The 17,651-nt window shown below is 48.5% G+C and overlaps 1 protein-coding gene across 1 annotated transcript in view; it reads left to right on the top strand.

Moving 5' to 3' along the window:
• Nucleotides 1-14,343: 14,343 nt before the first annotated feature.
• Sppl3 (signal peptide peptidase like 3) overlaps nt 14,344-17,651 on the top strand; it is a 102,511-nt gene continuing 99,203 nt past the window's right edge. Inside the window, exon 1 of the mRNA XM_038344539.2 lies at nt 14,344-14,487. Within this exon, the coding sequence (XP_038200467.2) occupies nt 14,465-14,487 (23 nt within the window). The 5' untranslated portion in view covers nt 14,344-14,464. The remainder of the gene's footprint in view (nt 14,488-17,651) is intronic.

Below are 17,651 nucleotides of genomic sequence, written 5' to 3'. Positions count from 1 at the left end.
CCACTGAGAACCGGCAAAGCGGCACAAGTTCTGCAGTCCCCTCCTAGCTGCGGGACCTGGGTGCGTCCTTTAACTTCTGTGAGTTTTAGTTGCTTTAGCTGTGAATGGACATGACAGTTCACAAAAAAGTATCGCTAACTTCAGTCTGGGGAGATGGCTTGGTAATGTGCTCTTTTGGCAAGGAAGAGGACTTGAATTCCATCCCTAGGACCCACATTTAAAAGGTGGGTCTCTTTGTGTTTGAGACCAGCCTGGTCTACATAGTAAATTCCGGTCTAGCAGGGCCACCCGTGAGACCCCGTGTGTTCAGTCCTATCCTCCAAGCTACTCTGCCCCCACTCTTGACCAGAGTTCATCTGGGCCTGCTCACAGAAGATACAGTAGCTGGGCTTGTGGACGGTCAGCTCTCCTTCATAGGAGGAGGGGCGGGAGCAGTCATGGGACTCTCACCTGAGCACCCATGACTTCTCCAAACAGTGGCACGCAATTCTGCCCTAATTACATGTGGCCTCCAGAGATGGAGAGGGGTTAGAGAAGGCTCCATTTACCCAGCCATGGGGGAGTCATCATCCCTGCTGGGGTAGACATCTTTCATTGTGGCTGCCTTAAGTTCACCCACATTTCTACCCATGACCTCCTTGCTCTGTAAGTAAGCCCCATAAGTGCACTGGCTCCCCAGAGCGAACTTTGTGGAATAACACCTTGGTTTGTTGTTAGGATCATGAGGTGGGAGGTGGATTCATTCCCAGGGAAGGAATTTTAGCAACACCCTGTCTTTAAAAACAAAAACAAAAACAAAAAAACCAGCCAGACTCGGTGGTGTATTTCTAACCTCAGCACTGGGAGGATGGAGACAGGAAGCCCTGGAGCTTGCAGGCTCCCCAGTCTAGCAGAGACAGCAAACTCCAGGTTCAGAGAGATGGAGAGACCCTACCTCAACATAAGGCTGAGGGATGGTGGGATGGCTCAGCAGCTGAAGGAGCTTGCCTTACAAGCTCGCCAGCCCGAGTTCTAGCCTCCAAGAACCCCAGTACAGACAAAAGGAGAAACTGACTCCACAAAGCTGTCCTCAGACGACAAAGCTGTCCTCAGACGAGAGGACAAAACTTCACTGAGACAAGGTCAGTACAGAGTGATACATTATAGCTAATCATGAAGTTTGTAGGTTAGGACAGCGTGATACATTATAGCCATCCATGAAGTTTGTTGAAGATGTAGGAGATTCTGAGAGCTTTAATTTGGGGAACCCATCAAGATGTTTGGCTCATAGCCAGGGCTCAGAAAACTTTATTTTTTTTTATTACACGTATTTGTTGTGCACGTGTGGGCATACACGCCACAAAGTCAGAGAGCAATGTTCAGAAGTTGGTTCCCTCTTTCTACTATGTGAGTCCCAGGGATAGAACTCAGGTCGTTAGCCTTGGTGGCAAGCACCTTTACCTGCTTGCCCTCTCTCCAGCCCCGTTTCTTAAATGCTGAGTTTGTCAGATTTTGTTTTGATCCGGGTCAGAGGTGAGTAATCTAATCACACAGTGCTCTTGAGAAGGGGTCCTAGGGTCCAGGAACAGCCGAGTCCCCAGCTGTCTTATGAAATACAGACTGGATGGGTGGATAGGACCTCTCATGAGACATATCCAGTCACATGCTCTGATACACATGGGATCTACTGGGCTTTGGGAAACAGGAAAGACATGCTATGCAGGTATCTGAATTTGGGATTCAGACAGGCCCAAACCAGCCCAGTGGGCTTGACAGAAGCAGGGAAACATTGGATGGGCAAAAGCAAGAGGCCTGTGGAGAAAACTCTCAGGAGAACTGCCATTTGGGAGCACTCCATGAGGACTGGCCCTGCAGCATGGGGATTTAAGAAGCCATCTGAATCTGGATGTGGTAGTACATACCTGTAGTCCCAGTACTCATGAAGCTGAGGCAGGAGGACCACCTCCAGCTTAAGGTCAGCCTATATTACACAGTGAACTTCAAGTCAGCCTGGGCTACACTGTAAGCCTTTGTCACAAATACAAAAACAAACAAGCTGCCATCTGAGCCCAAGTGAATTTGAGTTCCAGGTCAGCCAGGGCTGTGCCAAAAGACCCTGTCTCAACCCTATTTACCACCAAAACCAAACCAAACCAAAACATCCCCACACCCCCCGAAACAGTAAGAAGCAAGGGGCAACCTTAGCAAGGATAATTAGCATAAGCAAGTTATCACTTGGTCAAGGTTAACTTCAGGTGGCTGGGGCGGTGGGCCAGGCAGCCAGCCTCGATCACTGATGGCACCATGAGATGAACAGGGATAGAGGGAAGAAGGGTCACATCAGTGGCTTTGACTGGGGACCTACTCTCAGGCTTTCTCTTCTTGGGGTTCTCTGTGCCACCTGAGAAATCAGATCTGTAGAATGGCTTCTCTGGGTCCTTGCTGTGGCTCCTGCAGGTAGACAGCCCTAGGAGAGTCTCACCACAAACTGAAGCTGAGTGGGTGGCTGTTCTCTAATGCACTGACGGGGGCCAAGAGCACTTGGGATATGCTCCTACCTGCCCAGGGAGGCACAGGCTCCTGGGAGTGGTGATCTGTGACTCACCGTGTGTGTGTGAGTGAGCCAGCCTCCTGTCCCAGCGCCGGCTCAAAGTCTCCAGGAGCAGGTTGGAACACCAGATGCTCAGCAAGGCAGATGATTGCCGTCTCTGGGGCAGCCTCTGGCCCTCTCTACACTACGTGTTCTGAAGTGGCTCTGGTGGAGTTGGGGGTTCATTTCTGCCTCTTCCTGTGGGAAAGGGGTGTGGCCCTGAGGACATGACTGATAACAGTGCTCTCGGAGGCAGTGGCCCGAGGTCATTTGGCAGCATCCAAGACACTTATTCTCTAGGGTGGCTGACTGACAGCAATCCTGTGCTGTATGCTCATTGCCTTTGCCCTTTCCTCCCACAGAAAAGCTCTTTCCCTTCTATTCCATTTCTCCTCTCACAGTCCCTGGACCCTTCCGCGACTTCCTGAATGGCCGCGTGTTGCTGGATTCAAAACTTGGATCCACTGCCCATCTCTTATTTGTCTGTCTTTGGCCACTGCTTTCTTCATATTTTAGTTTCCTATGATGGAAAAAGAGGATGAAATTTCAGCTTCACAGAATTGCTAAGGATTTTCCTTTGTGTGTTTATTTTTATTTAATTAAAATATAATTGTACCATGCCAGGCAGTGGTGGCGCATGCCTTTGATTAATCCCAGCACTCTGGATTCAGAGACAGGTGGATCTCTGTGAGTTTAAGGTCAATCTGGTCTTCACAGCAAGTTCCAGGATAGCCAGGGCTACACAGTAAAACCCTGTCTAGAGCTGGGCGGTGGTGGCGCACGCCTTTAATCCCAGCACTCGGGAGGCAGAGGCAGGCGGATCTCTGTGAGTTCGAGGCCAGCCTGGTCTACAAGAGCTAGTTCCAGGACAGCCAGGGCTGTTACACAGAGAAACCTGTCTTGAAAAACAAAACAAAAACAAAAAAGAATATACATCACCTGTCATGAGCAGGATGCTCAGTAAACAGTGGCGCTTCCTTCTTCCTTCCTAGGGGCATGCCATCATTCTGAGAAAGCCCAGTGTTCACTGAAACCTACAGCCCTGAATCTCTGAAACAGCAAGATGAGCTGCAAGAGATGAGCCAGCCTAGTCACCTTAGAATGTGCCATTTCTCTGGGAAACTTGTGAGATGGGCAAGCTTTGAGGATGGCAATCAAGTCCTCTCTTCTAACCGCTGCTGCCACATTCAGCTGGCTTCTAAAAATTAGACAGTAAGCATTTGCCTTCCCCAGTCCTGGATCAGTATTGGATTTCCACAGGGAATGGTGATCCGTTCTTAAATCTCTGAACAGAAATGGGGACGATCAACATTTACCCCTGGTTTTGCAGTTTTCATACCCCATTCGGATTTGCAACTTCAGTTTTCATAGACTGTGTGGTCTCTAGCTAATAGAGGGGGGCATAATCTGAGTCTGGGGGCATCTGAACACTTGCCAGAGGTTCTCTGGGGACTTTGGGGTCAGTTTAAATGTTTCTTTTTTTTAATTTTTTTTTCTTTTCTTTTTTTTTTCTCATGGTTTATTTTTTTTATATTTAAAAATTTCCATCTCCTTCCCTCCTCCTCCCCCCTCCCTCCCCTCCTCCTCCCCCTTCCCTCCCCTCCTTCTCCCCCTTCCGTCCCCTCCCCTCCACCCATACCTTCCCTCCCTCCCTCTCAAGGCCAAGGAGCCATCAGGGTTCCCCACTCTATGCTAAGACCAAGGTCCTCCCAACTCCCCCCAGGTCCAGGAAGGTGATCGACCAAGCTGAGAAGGCTCCCACAGAGCCCGTCCATGCAGAAGAATCAGAGCCCAGAGCCATTGTCCTTTGCTTCTCAGTCAGCCCCCGCTGTTGGCCACATTCCGAGAGACGGGTTTGCTTATTTTAAGAGTGTGGCCTGAGGGAGAGAGTATTTCTCTAGCATGTTTAAGGCCTGGGGTTCCGTCCCTGGTACTTCAAAAAATAATAGATACGTAGCTAAAATGTTTCCTGTTCTTGGAAGGAAGCCCAAGGAATGGCTGCATGGGTTAAAAGGTAGAGGCTGTGGGAAGGAAAACATGGGGAAAGGGATTCTGAAGTAATTTAGAGAACATAGGTATAATTTGACTGTAGACACCTGAGATAATATGTCAGAGATCGTGACAGAAGGAAACTGGAGGGCGACTATGCTAAGAATTACATACCAAGGCCGGGCGGTGGTGGCACACGCCTTTAATCCCAGCACTCTGGAGGCTGAGGCAGGCAGTTCTCTGTGAGTTCGAGGCCAGCCTGGTCTACAAGAGCTAGTTCCAGGACAGGCTCCAAAGCCACAGAGAAACCCTGTCTTCAAAAAAAACCAAAAAAATAAAGCACTGACTGTCCTTGCAGAGGACCCGAGTTCAATTCCTAGCACCTACATGGTGGCTCACAACCATCCACAACTCCAGTTTCAGAGGATCCAACATCCTCTTCTGGCTGCCTTGAGCACCCAGCATACACATGGTATATACACATATACCATGGTCTACCTAGCAAGCTGGGGCTATTTAGTGAGGTGCATCTTTATTTATTTGTTTGGTTTTGTTTTTCCTAGTCAGGGTTTCTCTGTAGCTTTGGAGCCTGTCCTGAAACTAGCTCTTGTAGTCCAGGCTGACCTTGAACTCACAGAGATCCACCTGCCTCTGCCTCTGGTGTGCTGGGATTAAAGGCGTGTGCCACCACTGCCCAGTGAGACATGTCTTTTAAAAAGAAAAAAAGTATTTCAATCTAGAGGCTGCAGAGATGGCTAAGTGATTAAGAACACACCCTACTCTTGCAGAAGACCAGAGTTGGGTTCTTAGTACCCGTGTCAGATGACTCACAACTCCAGGGCTATCTGACGCCCTCTTCTGGCCTCCACAGTCACTGCACTCACATGCACATTCCCTACCTCTATAATCATAAGCAATCTTTTTAAAAATAAGTATGCACAGCCTGCTGGAAGCTAAGGGGGTGTCGGGCACCCCCTCATCCCTCACTTGCATTATCTCACCACAGACCCATGAGGTTGGTGCCAGTTTTTAATCTTCATTTAGGAGAGGAATCAGGGACCTCAGAAAGAGCCATTCTTTCCTGAGGCCTCACAACTAAGAGACAGGACTTGACAACCCAAGGAGTGATTCTAGAACCTGAGCGTTCACGTCACCTGCTAGGTGAAGCCTGACGGAAGAGTCAGAGTCTTGAGCGGAGGATTACCAGCTGGACAGACTGCCTTTGCCAGAGGGGGTTTCCGCCTGGCTGAGCCCCGGGGAAGCGGAATAAATTGCTGATTTCTCTGTCCCTATGGTGGAGTGATTACCTGAGTAGTTGAAGCATGCCATCTCTATCTCTCATGGATTCTCCAATGATTGATGACTTACCTAGCCTTCTCTAAATAGGGCTTTGGAGACTCTCGCTTCCTCTTGTCTGCCAAGGATCTTCCAGAGGAATCTAGGCTGCCTTTCAAACCACTCCTTAAGGTGTGGTGGGGAAGTGAGGGCAAGCGTAGAGTTGCCAGCTCCCTGGTTTCAAACCCTCTCTCTGTCCTGGGCTCAGCTGTGTGGCCTTAGACAATGGTTTTAGGGTTTCACCTTCCAGGGCCTCCGTTTCCTCACCTTAGAAATGGAAAGAACGCTCAGTGAGCTGGACGCAGGGCTGTGTGACTGTGACCCCAGCACTGAGAAGCTGAAGGGAGGGGACAAAGAAGATGAAGCCAGCCTGGGTTACAGGGGGAGTTCCAGGCCAGCGTGGGCCCTGGCTCAGGGGTGAGGGCTGGGCTTTCAACTAAGTTTTCTGCATTTAGTGATGCTTGCTTTCAGAAAGACCTGTGTCATAGGAAATATGGAACCAAGCCGGGTGCTGGTGGCACAAGCCTTTAATCCCAGCACCTAGGAGGCAAAAGCAAGTGGATCTCAGAGTTCAAGGACAGCCTGTCTGGTCTACAGAGTGGGTTCCAAGATAGCCAGGGTTATATAGAGAAACTCTGCCTTAAAATTTTTTTAGTTGATTGTAGTAAGTTAAAAATCCATGACATTCATTCTTACTGTAGCAGCTACTAGAAAGCAATTTAGAGAACAAAACGGGAGAAAGAGGAAGAAAGAAAGTCAATTAAAGGAATTAAAATATAATGCTAAAACTATTCAAGTCACACATTAGAAAATTATAAAAGCAAAACAAAGGGAAAATAACAATTTAACAAAAGATGGAAGGCTGGCTCAGCAGATAAGGCATTTGCCACAAAAGTGTGTGGACCATGGCAAAGAGGGTATGCATGAGCCGCCTGTAATCCTAGCTCTGCGGAGGCAGAGGCAGGCGGATCTCTGTGAGTTCGAGGTTAGCCTGGTCTACAGAGCAAGTTCCAGGACAGCCAGGGCTACGCAGAGAAACCCTGTCTCAGACAAAATATATTAATATCAGATAAAAAACTTTAAAGGGGAGAGTTGATAAAAAAGGCTCTTAATTAGGAGGATATTATAATTTTAAGTGTATTTTAACCTAATCATACAGTGTCTGGGCTGTGGTTGTGGCTCAGTGGTGGAGCACCTGCCTAGCATGTGTACAAACCTAAGTCCAATCCCCAGCACCAAACAGATACAAAAATGTGTATTAACTAGATAAAGGAAATTAGATAGAGTTAAAATAAATAGACAGTCATAACGTGTGTGTGTGTATGTGAGTGTGTGTGTGAAGAAGTAGACCGTCATAACGTGTGTGTGTGAAGTAGACAGTCATAACGTGTGTGTGTGTGAAGTAGACAGTCATAACGTGTGTGTGTGTGTGTGTGTGTGTGTGTGTTAAGAAGTAGATCGTCATAACGTGTGTGTGTGAGTGTGTGTGTGAAGTAGACAGTCATAACATGTGTGTGTGTGAAGAAGTAGACAGTCATAACATGTGTGTGTGAGTGTGTGTGTGAAGAAGTAGACAGTCATAACGTGTGTGTGTGTGTGTGAAGTAGTCATAACGTGTGTGTGTGAGTGTGTGGGTGAAGAAGTAGACAGTCATAACGTGTGTGTGTGAAGAAGTAGACAGACATAACATGTGTGTGTGAGTGTGTGTGTGAAGAAGTAGACAGTCATAACGTGTGTGTGTGTGTGTGTGTGTGTGAAGAAGTAGACAGTCATAACATGTGGGGGGGGCTCTGCAAGCTCGCTGCTGGCAGAGATGAGAGACAGGAAGAAAGCCTGGTTCAACACGACTTAGTTAGGCAGGCTGGTTCAAACTTCTGGAGTCCGAGCCTGAGCAGTTTATTTTTATGTAATTAAGCACAGTACAACTTTGGAAAAGGTTTCCTCATGACAGCAAAGCCATCACAGCAAAGTTTAGGGCACGATTACATCAAAACTCCTTTATAAGCACATGCCTTTGTGGAGCACCTGTGACTTCCACAGGAGTGAGTTCTGTTGACTGAGAAACAACGCTCAGGACAGGGGTCCAGGGAAGCCTGGCTCCCCAGATAGCAGATTCCCAGGATAGTCACATATCCACTCCCGTCCTTCTGGATGGAAAACAGATGAGAAAAGCCTGCATGTTTAACAATTCTGGTTTCTCTATGTTTATCTGTAAGCACGTGAGCCTCATGCCCTCTAAAATAACAAAATTACTTTTGATTTTTAATAACTGATTCAGGGAGCTGGAGAGATGGTGTTAGCAGTTAAGAGTAATTGCTGCTTTTGTAGAAGACCAGCACCCCACATAGTGACTTACAACCACCAGGTTCAGGGGATCTGATGCCTTCTTCTGGCCTCTATGGGCTCCTGCACCCACATTGTGCACATAAACTCAAGCAAACACATGAATATATAAATAAAAGTAAATTAGTCTTTAAATGTTGCATTGCTAGAATATGGCTAAAACGAAGATCTTAAGAGAACAGAACCAATTCAGCTCTGCTACTACCACACACATACACACACACACACACACACACACACACACACACAAAGTAGGTAAAGATAGAGTGCATGAACACAACTGACCACCTTGAATGAATTTACTTGGACACCAACACCTGAATTCTAACTGAACAAAGAGTATTTGCAAAAATAAACCAGACTTTGAGTCATAATCACATCTTAATAAGCTTCAAGCCGGGCAGTGGTGGCGCACGCCTTTAATCCCAGCACTCGGGAGGCAGAGGCAGGTGGATCTGTGAGTTCGAGACCAGCCTGGTCTACTAGAGCTAGTTCCAGGACAGGCTCTAGAAACTACAGGGAAACCCTGTCTCAAAAAAACAAAAAAAACCAACAAAAAAAAAAAAAAAAAAAAAATAAGCTTCAAAACATTGAAATCTTACAGAATATGTTAAATTTGAAAAATTCAACAATAAGATATCTGGGAAAGCCATAAGTGTTTGGGAAATTAAACAATATGTTTGCAAAACCCCAAATAAATGGCACATATGCCCGACAAAGTCTGCTTGTGAATGTTTATCTCATTTTATTCATAATTTCCAACACTTGGAAGCAGCCAGGATACCCTTCAGTGAGTGGCTATATAAACAAGCCCTGAGATTTTCATCCCGTAGGGTATTGCTTGGTGACTAAGGAGGATGTGTGTCTGGGCATGCTGATGCAGGCTTGTGATCCAAGCTCTAGGCCCCTGACCCGGAACCCATGTGGAAGCCAGAGGGTGTCTTTCTGGGGCAGTTCTCCTCTATCTCGTGAGCTCCAGGGAGCAAACTCAGGACATAGGCCGGGCGGTTAGTGTCTTTACTTCCTGAGCCATCTCACGGGCCTTGTTTTGTTTTTTTTGGCAGGGACTCATATAGCTCAGGATGGCCTCCAACTTTCTATGTGTGTGAGGATGGCATTAAACTTCTGATCCCCCTGCCTCCACCTCTCAAATGCTGGTATTTTACGGAGATCAACCCCCAAGCTTTTGTTCATGTCAGGCAAACACTCACATTTTACCACCCAAACCACATTCCTAGTCCTCGCTTTATACAGGATTATACAACAAAAATCTCTCAGATTAACAGAAAATCTGGGCTGGAGAGTTGGCTCAGCAGCTGCATACTTGCTGCTATGAATTTCAGAGGACTCGGGTTCAGTTCTCAGTCCCGATGGGGCATTTCACAGCCAAACTTCCTACGGCGGTAACCCTTGAATGAAGTTCCTCAAGTTTTGGTAACTCCCAACCATTTTTTGTTACTACTTCCTAACTGTAATTTTGCTACTATTTTGAATTGTGATGTAAATATCTGATATGTGACGCAAAGGGCCAGTTACTTGCACTCAAACAAACACCCATAGAGATAAAATAATAAATCTAAAAAAAGCCCTAACAAGTCCTGGAGAGGGCTGGATGTGTAGTGCAGTTGGTAGATACAGCGCTGGGTTAGCTCTCCAAATAATCCTGCTGTGCAGACAGGAGGGCTCCAGCAGGGGGATCAGAAATTCGATCCTGCCTAGGATACATGAGACACAGAGGAAAGCTACAAGTGTGTCGCTAAGTGATACAGAGCCTGTCTAAGGGAGTTACATCATGTATTGTTCTAATCACGTGATGTTCTAGAAGAAATTTAAACTATGGAAATAGTAAAAAGAATCACTGGTCATCAGTGGCTGAGGGGACAGCTGACTAGGGAACAACTTGGGAATTTTTTTTTTTTTTTTGGATTTTTGAGACAGGGTTTCCCTGTAGTTTCTAGAGCCTGTCCTGGAACTAGCTCTTGTAGACCAGGCTGGCCTCGAACTCAGAGATCCGCCTGCCTTTGCCTCCCGAGTGCTGGGATTAAAGGCGTGTGCCACCACCGCCCGGCCAACTTGGGAATTTTTAAGACAACACTGGTCCACATGACAGTGTAATGGCAGATACACACCTTGACAAGCTTGTTCTAGCCCACAGAATTTACAATACAGAGGGGAAGCGTATATCGTTACTGGCGAATCAATTAGGGGAAGTTGTGTGTCAGAGCGTGCTCTGTACTTTCCCTTAATTTTTGTTGTAGCTTGAAAGTATTCTCTTTCCACATTGCATATATATGCATGTATGTGTATATATGTGAATGTATGTGTATGTATGTGCATGCATGTATGTGTGTATATGTGTGTATATATGTATGTGTGTGTATGCATGTTTGTATGTTTGTATGTATGCTTGCTTGTTTTCCTTTTGGTACTAGAGATTGGACCCAGGGCCTTGTGTGTGCAAAACACATGCCCTCCTACAGAGCTGCATGCCTTCACTCCACGTTTAGGGCCAGTGAGATAGTTCCATGGGTAAAACACCGGCTGCCAAGCTTGCCATCCTGTGTTGACAATCTGAGTTGGGTTTCCAGGACCCACGTGTGCAGACGGAGGGAAACAACTTCAGAAAGTTGCAGGTGGGTACAATGAGGAAGCTGCCTGGGCTTTTTCACAGATAATGGAAGCAAAAGAGAACATGGGCCACTAGGGACTGACAGGCCGGTCTCCGGGGACGACCAAGTGTCTCCTGCTTGTTGGTGCAGTGGAAGTGGGAAGATAGAAGTAAGAGATAGGCTTGGAGGGCAGGTAGGGCTCAGGTCTGCCCTGAGTCCTTGACCCTTGCAGAAGCACGCCTAAGCCAGACCTGGCAATGCTTGCTCCCTGGAGTCTGTGCCTCAGGCGGATGATGCATCCTGGGAGGCTCTCCAAGTCTCCTTTGAACACACTCAGTGGATAGAACCATCCTGTAATTACCATGGGGATAATTAGAGGCACTTTCATGGTCTCTTTCAACAAATATTACACAAGCTATGGCCTTCTCATCTTGGGGGTAGGCTTGGAGGAGAGTGAAGCACCCCTCCTGAGGGATAGCCAACACCTGAACCCTTGCCAAACACACCTGACTCCCGGGCTGAGGCTCAAAGACGCGCGGATACACCCGGGGCGTCTCCGGCTTGGGGCCAAGTGCTGGCACAGGCACTGGAAGTCACTCCTTGGTGCCACAAAGCAGGGAAGCTTCCAACCAATGCTTGGGCTTCTAGTTTATACCCAGATGGCCTTCCCAGAGGATTGCAAGTCTGTGGAGATCTTGATGGTGACCCAGAGATGCCTTCCACATTCTCAAAGTCTTAGCCTTATAGATACTCAAGTCACGAGGCTCCAGGCTCTCCTCATCTCTAAGGACCATGCTCACAGGGTTTCTGGATGAGCTTCCTAGCCCAGCAAGTGCTATTTGGTACTTGCCATAGACTTCACTTTGGAGCCTCTGGTTTAGATCTCTGTCCTGCACCTCCATCAAGCCCCATTTCCCTCCTTTTCTATTTCCCCACTGGGCAGCACAGTCTTCTCTTAGTAAGGTGACGTTTTCTCCGCCACTCCTGTTTGGTTCACCTCATACTAGCTTCTCACTTGGCTTAACCTCCTGTGACTCACCGGGAATCAAAGCCTAGGAGAATTGCCCGGAGCACCCGCTTGTCTTTTTGTTTCATTAGCGACATGTCTGGTTTGTTTTGTTCTTAGCTCCCCTGAGAAAGCGCTTGGGCACCTCCCACAGCCACTCCTGCTTATGACTTGGGGCCTTTCCCATGGGATCTGAAACCTCACTTGCTCAGCTTGGAGACTCAGAAGGACTGTGCCATACTTAAGGTCACAAGAGTCGTAAGAGTTCCATGAATGTCAAGAATTTGGGCTCTTTGCTGTTTTGTCTCCCCATGCCACCTATGGGGTTTATGGCTTAGCAGATCCTTGAAGGCTGGTCCCTTTCTGAGTGGTTAGAAAGGTGATTTTATTGAGGCCTTCGATTAAACCCTCCTGACAACTTTTCTTGGGTTTTCTCTCTGCTGACTCTCAGGAGGGGTCACCTAGACCCAGGCTGGTCCTAGTGTCTGATATTGGGGGAAAGGAGGAAAGGGGAAAGCTTGCAGAAACTGTGTACTTGGCCATCTTATGAAAGGCTTCCCCTTGGGGAACAGGCAAGCAGCAGCTGTATGGGTAATGTCCAAGTGATCTTTTTGGAGATAGATTCGGGGTGTTCCCTGTAAGCCTGGGCCCCCCTGGGAAACTAGAGCAGAGTTATAGCCTGGCCTAACACTGGGTGAGCCTGGATCCAGGATGTGCGAGCCTTGCTTTGTGAAGGGAGAAAGAAAGGGGACCTACAGGAAGAGTAGTATGCTTATTAGCCAACCATGTCTCTGGAGCCCGACCACTTTCATTCACAAGCACAGTAACCAACGGGGAGTCCTAGGGAGGCCCTTCAAAGCCTGGCCTCCACCCACCATTTTAGCCTCTTTGGTCAACAGCCTATAACACAAATCTTCTTTCCCCTGCCTGGCTCCAGGCTCAGCCCTGACATTCCCATTTCTGGGTCTTGTTCAGTGCCACAATCTTGCCAAAATGTTTCTGTTGGTTAACCCAAGGGGAAGTGGGTGGGTGGGGGTTCAGTTCATTGCACCATCCCATTTTTCCTAAGGCCTAGGTGCTCCTGAGGTTGCTGTCTGATCTGTTAAGTTTATATCTGTGGCGGTTTCTTTCTTCTTTAACAAGGCTTCATTTGATGAGCCTGGCCTTAAACTCTGTCAAACTCTGCAAGTCAAATTCCCTGTACAGCTGAGAATGACCTCCACTTCTGCAGTTCTGGGATTAGTTTTGTTGCTGTAAAAATTCTCTATTTGTCTCTTTGGCCTCTGATGACCAGTGACTCTTTTACTGTTTCCATAGTTATTTTTCCAGAATGCCATGTGATCAGAAACATACTATGTAGCTTTCTCAGACACCCTTCTATTTAGACATACTGGTTTTCACTTTTCTCCTTGTCTTTCTTATTCATTCATCTATTTACCTATTTATTTGCTAATGTGTGCCTCTATGTAGTCTTGGCCGGCTTTGAAGTGTGTAAGAGATCTATCAGCATCTCCCCCCCCCCCACTTCCCACCCCTGCCCCAACCTGACTCTGTTGGGATTAAAGGCTTGCATCACTAGACCTGGCGTTTTTTTTTTTTTTTTTTTTTTCCAGACAGGGTCTCACATAGCACTCTACCAACTGAGCAATGCCCAACCATCCTACCTAGGTAGCCTGCACCCCTCCTTTAGTCTCTGTACCCTTATTCTAGTAATAGCTTCATAACTCTGAAATAACGTTCGTGCTTTGGTCGGCTTGAACAACTCATGCCTCTTCCCTGAGAATGTATCTGCAAGGACAAAGGCCCAGGTGAAGGAGCTGACTCCTAGTTGTCACCCAACAAGGCTTTGCTGGTCGATTCTATGAAGACAAGCATGTAGCATTTGACTTGGCACCAGGCACCGCGTGGGATATTGGCCGAAACCCACGAGGGAACGCAGCGCGCGGCCCACCCCATGACAGCTGACTGGCAGTTGAGGACCCAGGCCAACGGACTGCTGATGGAAGGCTGACAGTTGAGTGGCAGCCGAACGACGCGCACCAGGGCCTAGCACGCGGCAGCCGCCAACGGTGGCCTCGAGCTCGGCCGAGCGCTCCGCGCATGGGCCGCGCGCGAGGGGCGGGGCGCGAGGGTCACGTGAGCGTGTTTTGGGCACGTGACGCGCGGCCCGGGCTCTCCCCCGCCCGTTCCCTCCTCCCTCGGCGGGTGTGCTCCGAGCGGCCTCGCCTCACCGCCTAGCGCCCCCCTCAGCCGTTGCCGCCGCCGCCGGCCATGTCCCCCGGCCGCCGCCGCCGCCGCCCGAGCGCGGCGCTCCCGCGGCCCGGCGCACACTGAGCGCGGGCCCGAGCTGCCGTTCGCCCGCCCCGGGCCCTTGTTCTCCGCGCCGCCGCCGCCGCCATGTTGGGTTTGGAGCCGCAGCGGAGCCGCCGCCGCCGCCGCGGCTGACGAGGCCGAGCGCGGAGCCCGGCCCGCGCCGGGGCCCAGGGAGCGGGGCCCGTCGGAGTCCCGTCGGAGCCCGAGTGCCCGTCCGCCGTGCGAGCGAGCCGCCGGGCCCCCGGCCGCGCCCTCTGCCGCCGGCCGAGCGAGCCGCGGAGCCCCGAGAGAGGCACCACCATGGCGGAGCAGACCTATTCGTGGTGAGTGCGGGCTTGGGGGGGCCGGGCCGCAGGTGCGTGCGGGGTCGGGGTGCGGGCGGCGGGCGTCCTCGGGGCCCGGGGGAGGGCCGGGCATCCGAGCGGCACGGCGGAACCGACTGGGCGCGGGTGTTGGCGGGCCGGAGGGACTGGAGAGGGTGGGCAGAGGCGGGCCCGGGTAAAGATGTACCCCACTCTGGCGAGAACAGGTGGTAAGAGGCACAACTTGCTAGTGGTGGTAGGGGGAGCGGCCGCCTCCACGGTGGGCAGAGGCCCTGCGCGGAGAGAGCCTTGCACCGCGGAGGGGAGTCTGTTCGGATGACCACATTCTGGAAAGGAAGTCGTTGGTAGCAGTGGGGCATGGGCAGTCTTTGTAAGGGTTGGTACTCTGCTGGAGGGATTCGAAGTGTGCTCCTGTTCCATGTCGATTACCGTGATGGGGAGGGTATGGAAGTTAAGTCCCTTCCTGTGGGACTTTTCAGCACGTTCAGGGACTGAAACACAGGCTTGGAGTTTACCGGGGTGACAAATGTGTCCTGACGAGGGAGTGCCAAGTTTTTTGGGGGAATGAGGGGTGAGAAGTGCAGAGGTGTGGAGTGTTTGCAGTGAGGGAGGTTGGTTATATTCGGGACGAGTGGAGATGGTGTAGTTGAGAGCAAGTAGTGGCTTGGGGGTGAGGAAAGAGTTGGATGGTAGGTGTGGGGCGGGAAGCCTGGCTGCAGTCTGGAGAGGCTGGAGGTGGTTTGGAGCACTTGTGGTCTGTACAGAGCTGTAGACTTTCCCTGGAGCAGAGTTGAAGGTTCACTTCGTTTGGTCATTGGAAAAGTGAGTCCTTCCTCACTTTTCAAGTATCTAAAGTACAAGAATTGCCTTTTCTACAGCCTGTGCGGATTAAATGGGCACCTTCACAAAGCACAGAACAAACTGTCAAGTGTCAAAATTATAATGCTCGTCATAGGGAGACCATGAAAGAAACGGGTTATATATGAGAACAAGAAATGGCTTTAAGTAAGTCAGGAACTCACCAGGATTGAAGATATTTAATAATGCAAACTTCAGCGATGCATATGCAGCCTCAGAAAGAAGGGGCCGAGAGAGAGAGGGGATAACTAAAAGCGAAGTTAGGTTTTGGTTGATTGCAGTTGTGTTTTAAAAGGACAGACTAATTGATAGTTGGGGCAGCAGTAAGGGCTGATGGTGTGGGACACAGGGCTACAGTTTGCTCTCCTGAGGGTGGATTAGGAAGTGAAGGTGATCAGGGATAGATAGCGATGCTGCTGGTGAGGGGTCCTGCACCATGAACCCTTATGGTTGCCTTCTTGTGATTTTTTGTTTGTTTTTTTGATTATTTTGTGAAAAGGTAGTGGGTTTGTTGAAAAAATAACATGATGGTCAGGAAATAGGGAAGCTGCAGTGCATGGTGGCACACACTTGGAATCCCAGTTTGAGCTAACCCTGCCTATAAACACAGAAAGTTGAAGTGTCTTCCTTTGCTGCTCATAGGCGCTACTGGTTACTTTGTGAAGGCTGAGCCTTTATCTACAAGACATAGTCTCTTGAAATACTCGCTTAGGTCTCAGCTCTGATGATTTGCCTGGCCATCAGGATGCTCAGCCTCTCCTTTCTAGCATGTTTTCAGGTGCGGACAGTTCACAGCATCTTGAGAGAGCATAGGGAAGTTAGGCTTCTACTCCGTTTTGTGATTCTTCCCAACCAGGGGACAAAAAACTAAACATACAGTGTTTAGCATGCAGCAGTTCACTTCCCTCCTGTCTCTAAGGTGGGAAGATCGTCCCTATTTTCAGAGGAAGAAACATGCTGAGGAGGCTGAGTGGAGCGCCCCGAGTGTGAGGCCTGTGGGTTCTCTTGCCACCTTACACATCTCACAGAAATACCCATGTGTTGGTGGGATTCTGTGCGTACATGGAAGCTGAATTTGGGGTTTTCTGTCTTTTGCAGTATCTTTTGTCATTCTTGGATTATACAAATACGTAAAAAATGATTTTTTGAAAACAAAATTGCGTTTGACTATTTGTATTCTACATTTATGGAAAAATCTACTATGATCTGTGCATTTGTCTGAGAAAGAGTACAGAAGGAATACACTATTTGAAAATAGGCTTATATGATGTGACGTGTAAGTTACATATAAAACAAGATTGGTAAATGCTGTGATCTCACGTGTTATTTTATTCAGTTGATTTGTGCATGTTTAAATTTTTTGTAATAAAATTTAAAAAATTAAACTCTGCCTATAAGGCCATATAGTTCTGCTTTCTTGTACATGCTTATTTCCTAGAAAATTGTGTCACTCGAGGGGGCTGGCTCAAGCTGCATTTGCTATAAAGGGTTTTCTGCTCACTCCTGATGGTGGTCTTTTTATTTTTAATACTTGTGGTCCTGCCTGCAATCACCCCTTCCATTTCTTGTGTAAAAACTGAGCCCACTCACTGAACTTTCAGAGAGAGGACCATGTCACACTAACCTTTGTCCTCTGGTGCCTAAAGCACCTCTGGCACATAGCTTCTGCCCAGTGGTAAATACTGTGTGATTAATGTGATGGCAGCTTTTCAGTTTATCTTATGTTGGGTAGGAGAAGGGACTACTGGAGGACTCCTGTCTACTAGCTTTCCTGATGTCCCATCGTGTTTATAGTATGGAGCATCATACTTGTCTTTCTGAGACAAGATCTCATTATAGCATCCAGATTGACCTGGAGTACATTATGATTTCAGGTTGACCTTGAACTCACTGTCTTCCTGTCTGCTAGATGCTAGGGTGGCAAGCCTGCAACACTACTCCCTCTTAAAGTGTGAAATAAAACTGTTAGCAGAAGAAGTTAAAATAGTTGATAGGGCCATCCGGATTTTCTTCACGTAGCTAAGACCGACTTTGAACCCCTGATCTTACCCATTCCTCTTTAGTGAGTACAGGCACATGCATTGCCTTTAGTTCACCAAGTGCTGAGATTAGACCTAGAGTTTTACTCATTCGTGCTAGGCAAGTAGTTACCAACTGAGCTACATCCCAATTTCACAAGGATCCGCATCATGAATTAACTGCAAGGTCCTGTTTCTGTCCTTTCTACTCACACTGAGGAAGCAAAAGAATGCATGCAAAAACACAAATTGAAGGTTAAAGGGAAACACTTGCCCAGTGTATACTTA

Source organism: Arvicola amphibius, chromosome 10 (genome assembly GCF_903992535.2).
Source record: "Arvicola amphibius chromosome 10, mArvAmp1.2, whole genome shotgun sequence".
Taxonomy (NCBI): domain Eukaryota; kingdom Metazoa; phylum Chordata; class Mammalia; order Rodentia; family Cricetidae; genus Arvicola; species Arvicola amphibius.
Note: the sequence above shows the minus strand (reverse complement) of the source record. Positions and strands in the feature narration are given on the sequence as shown.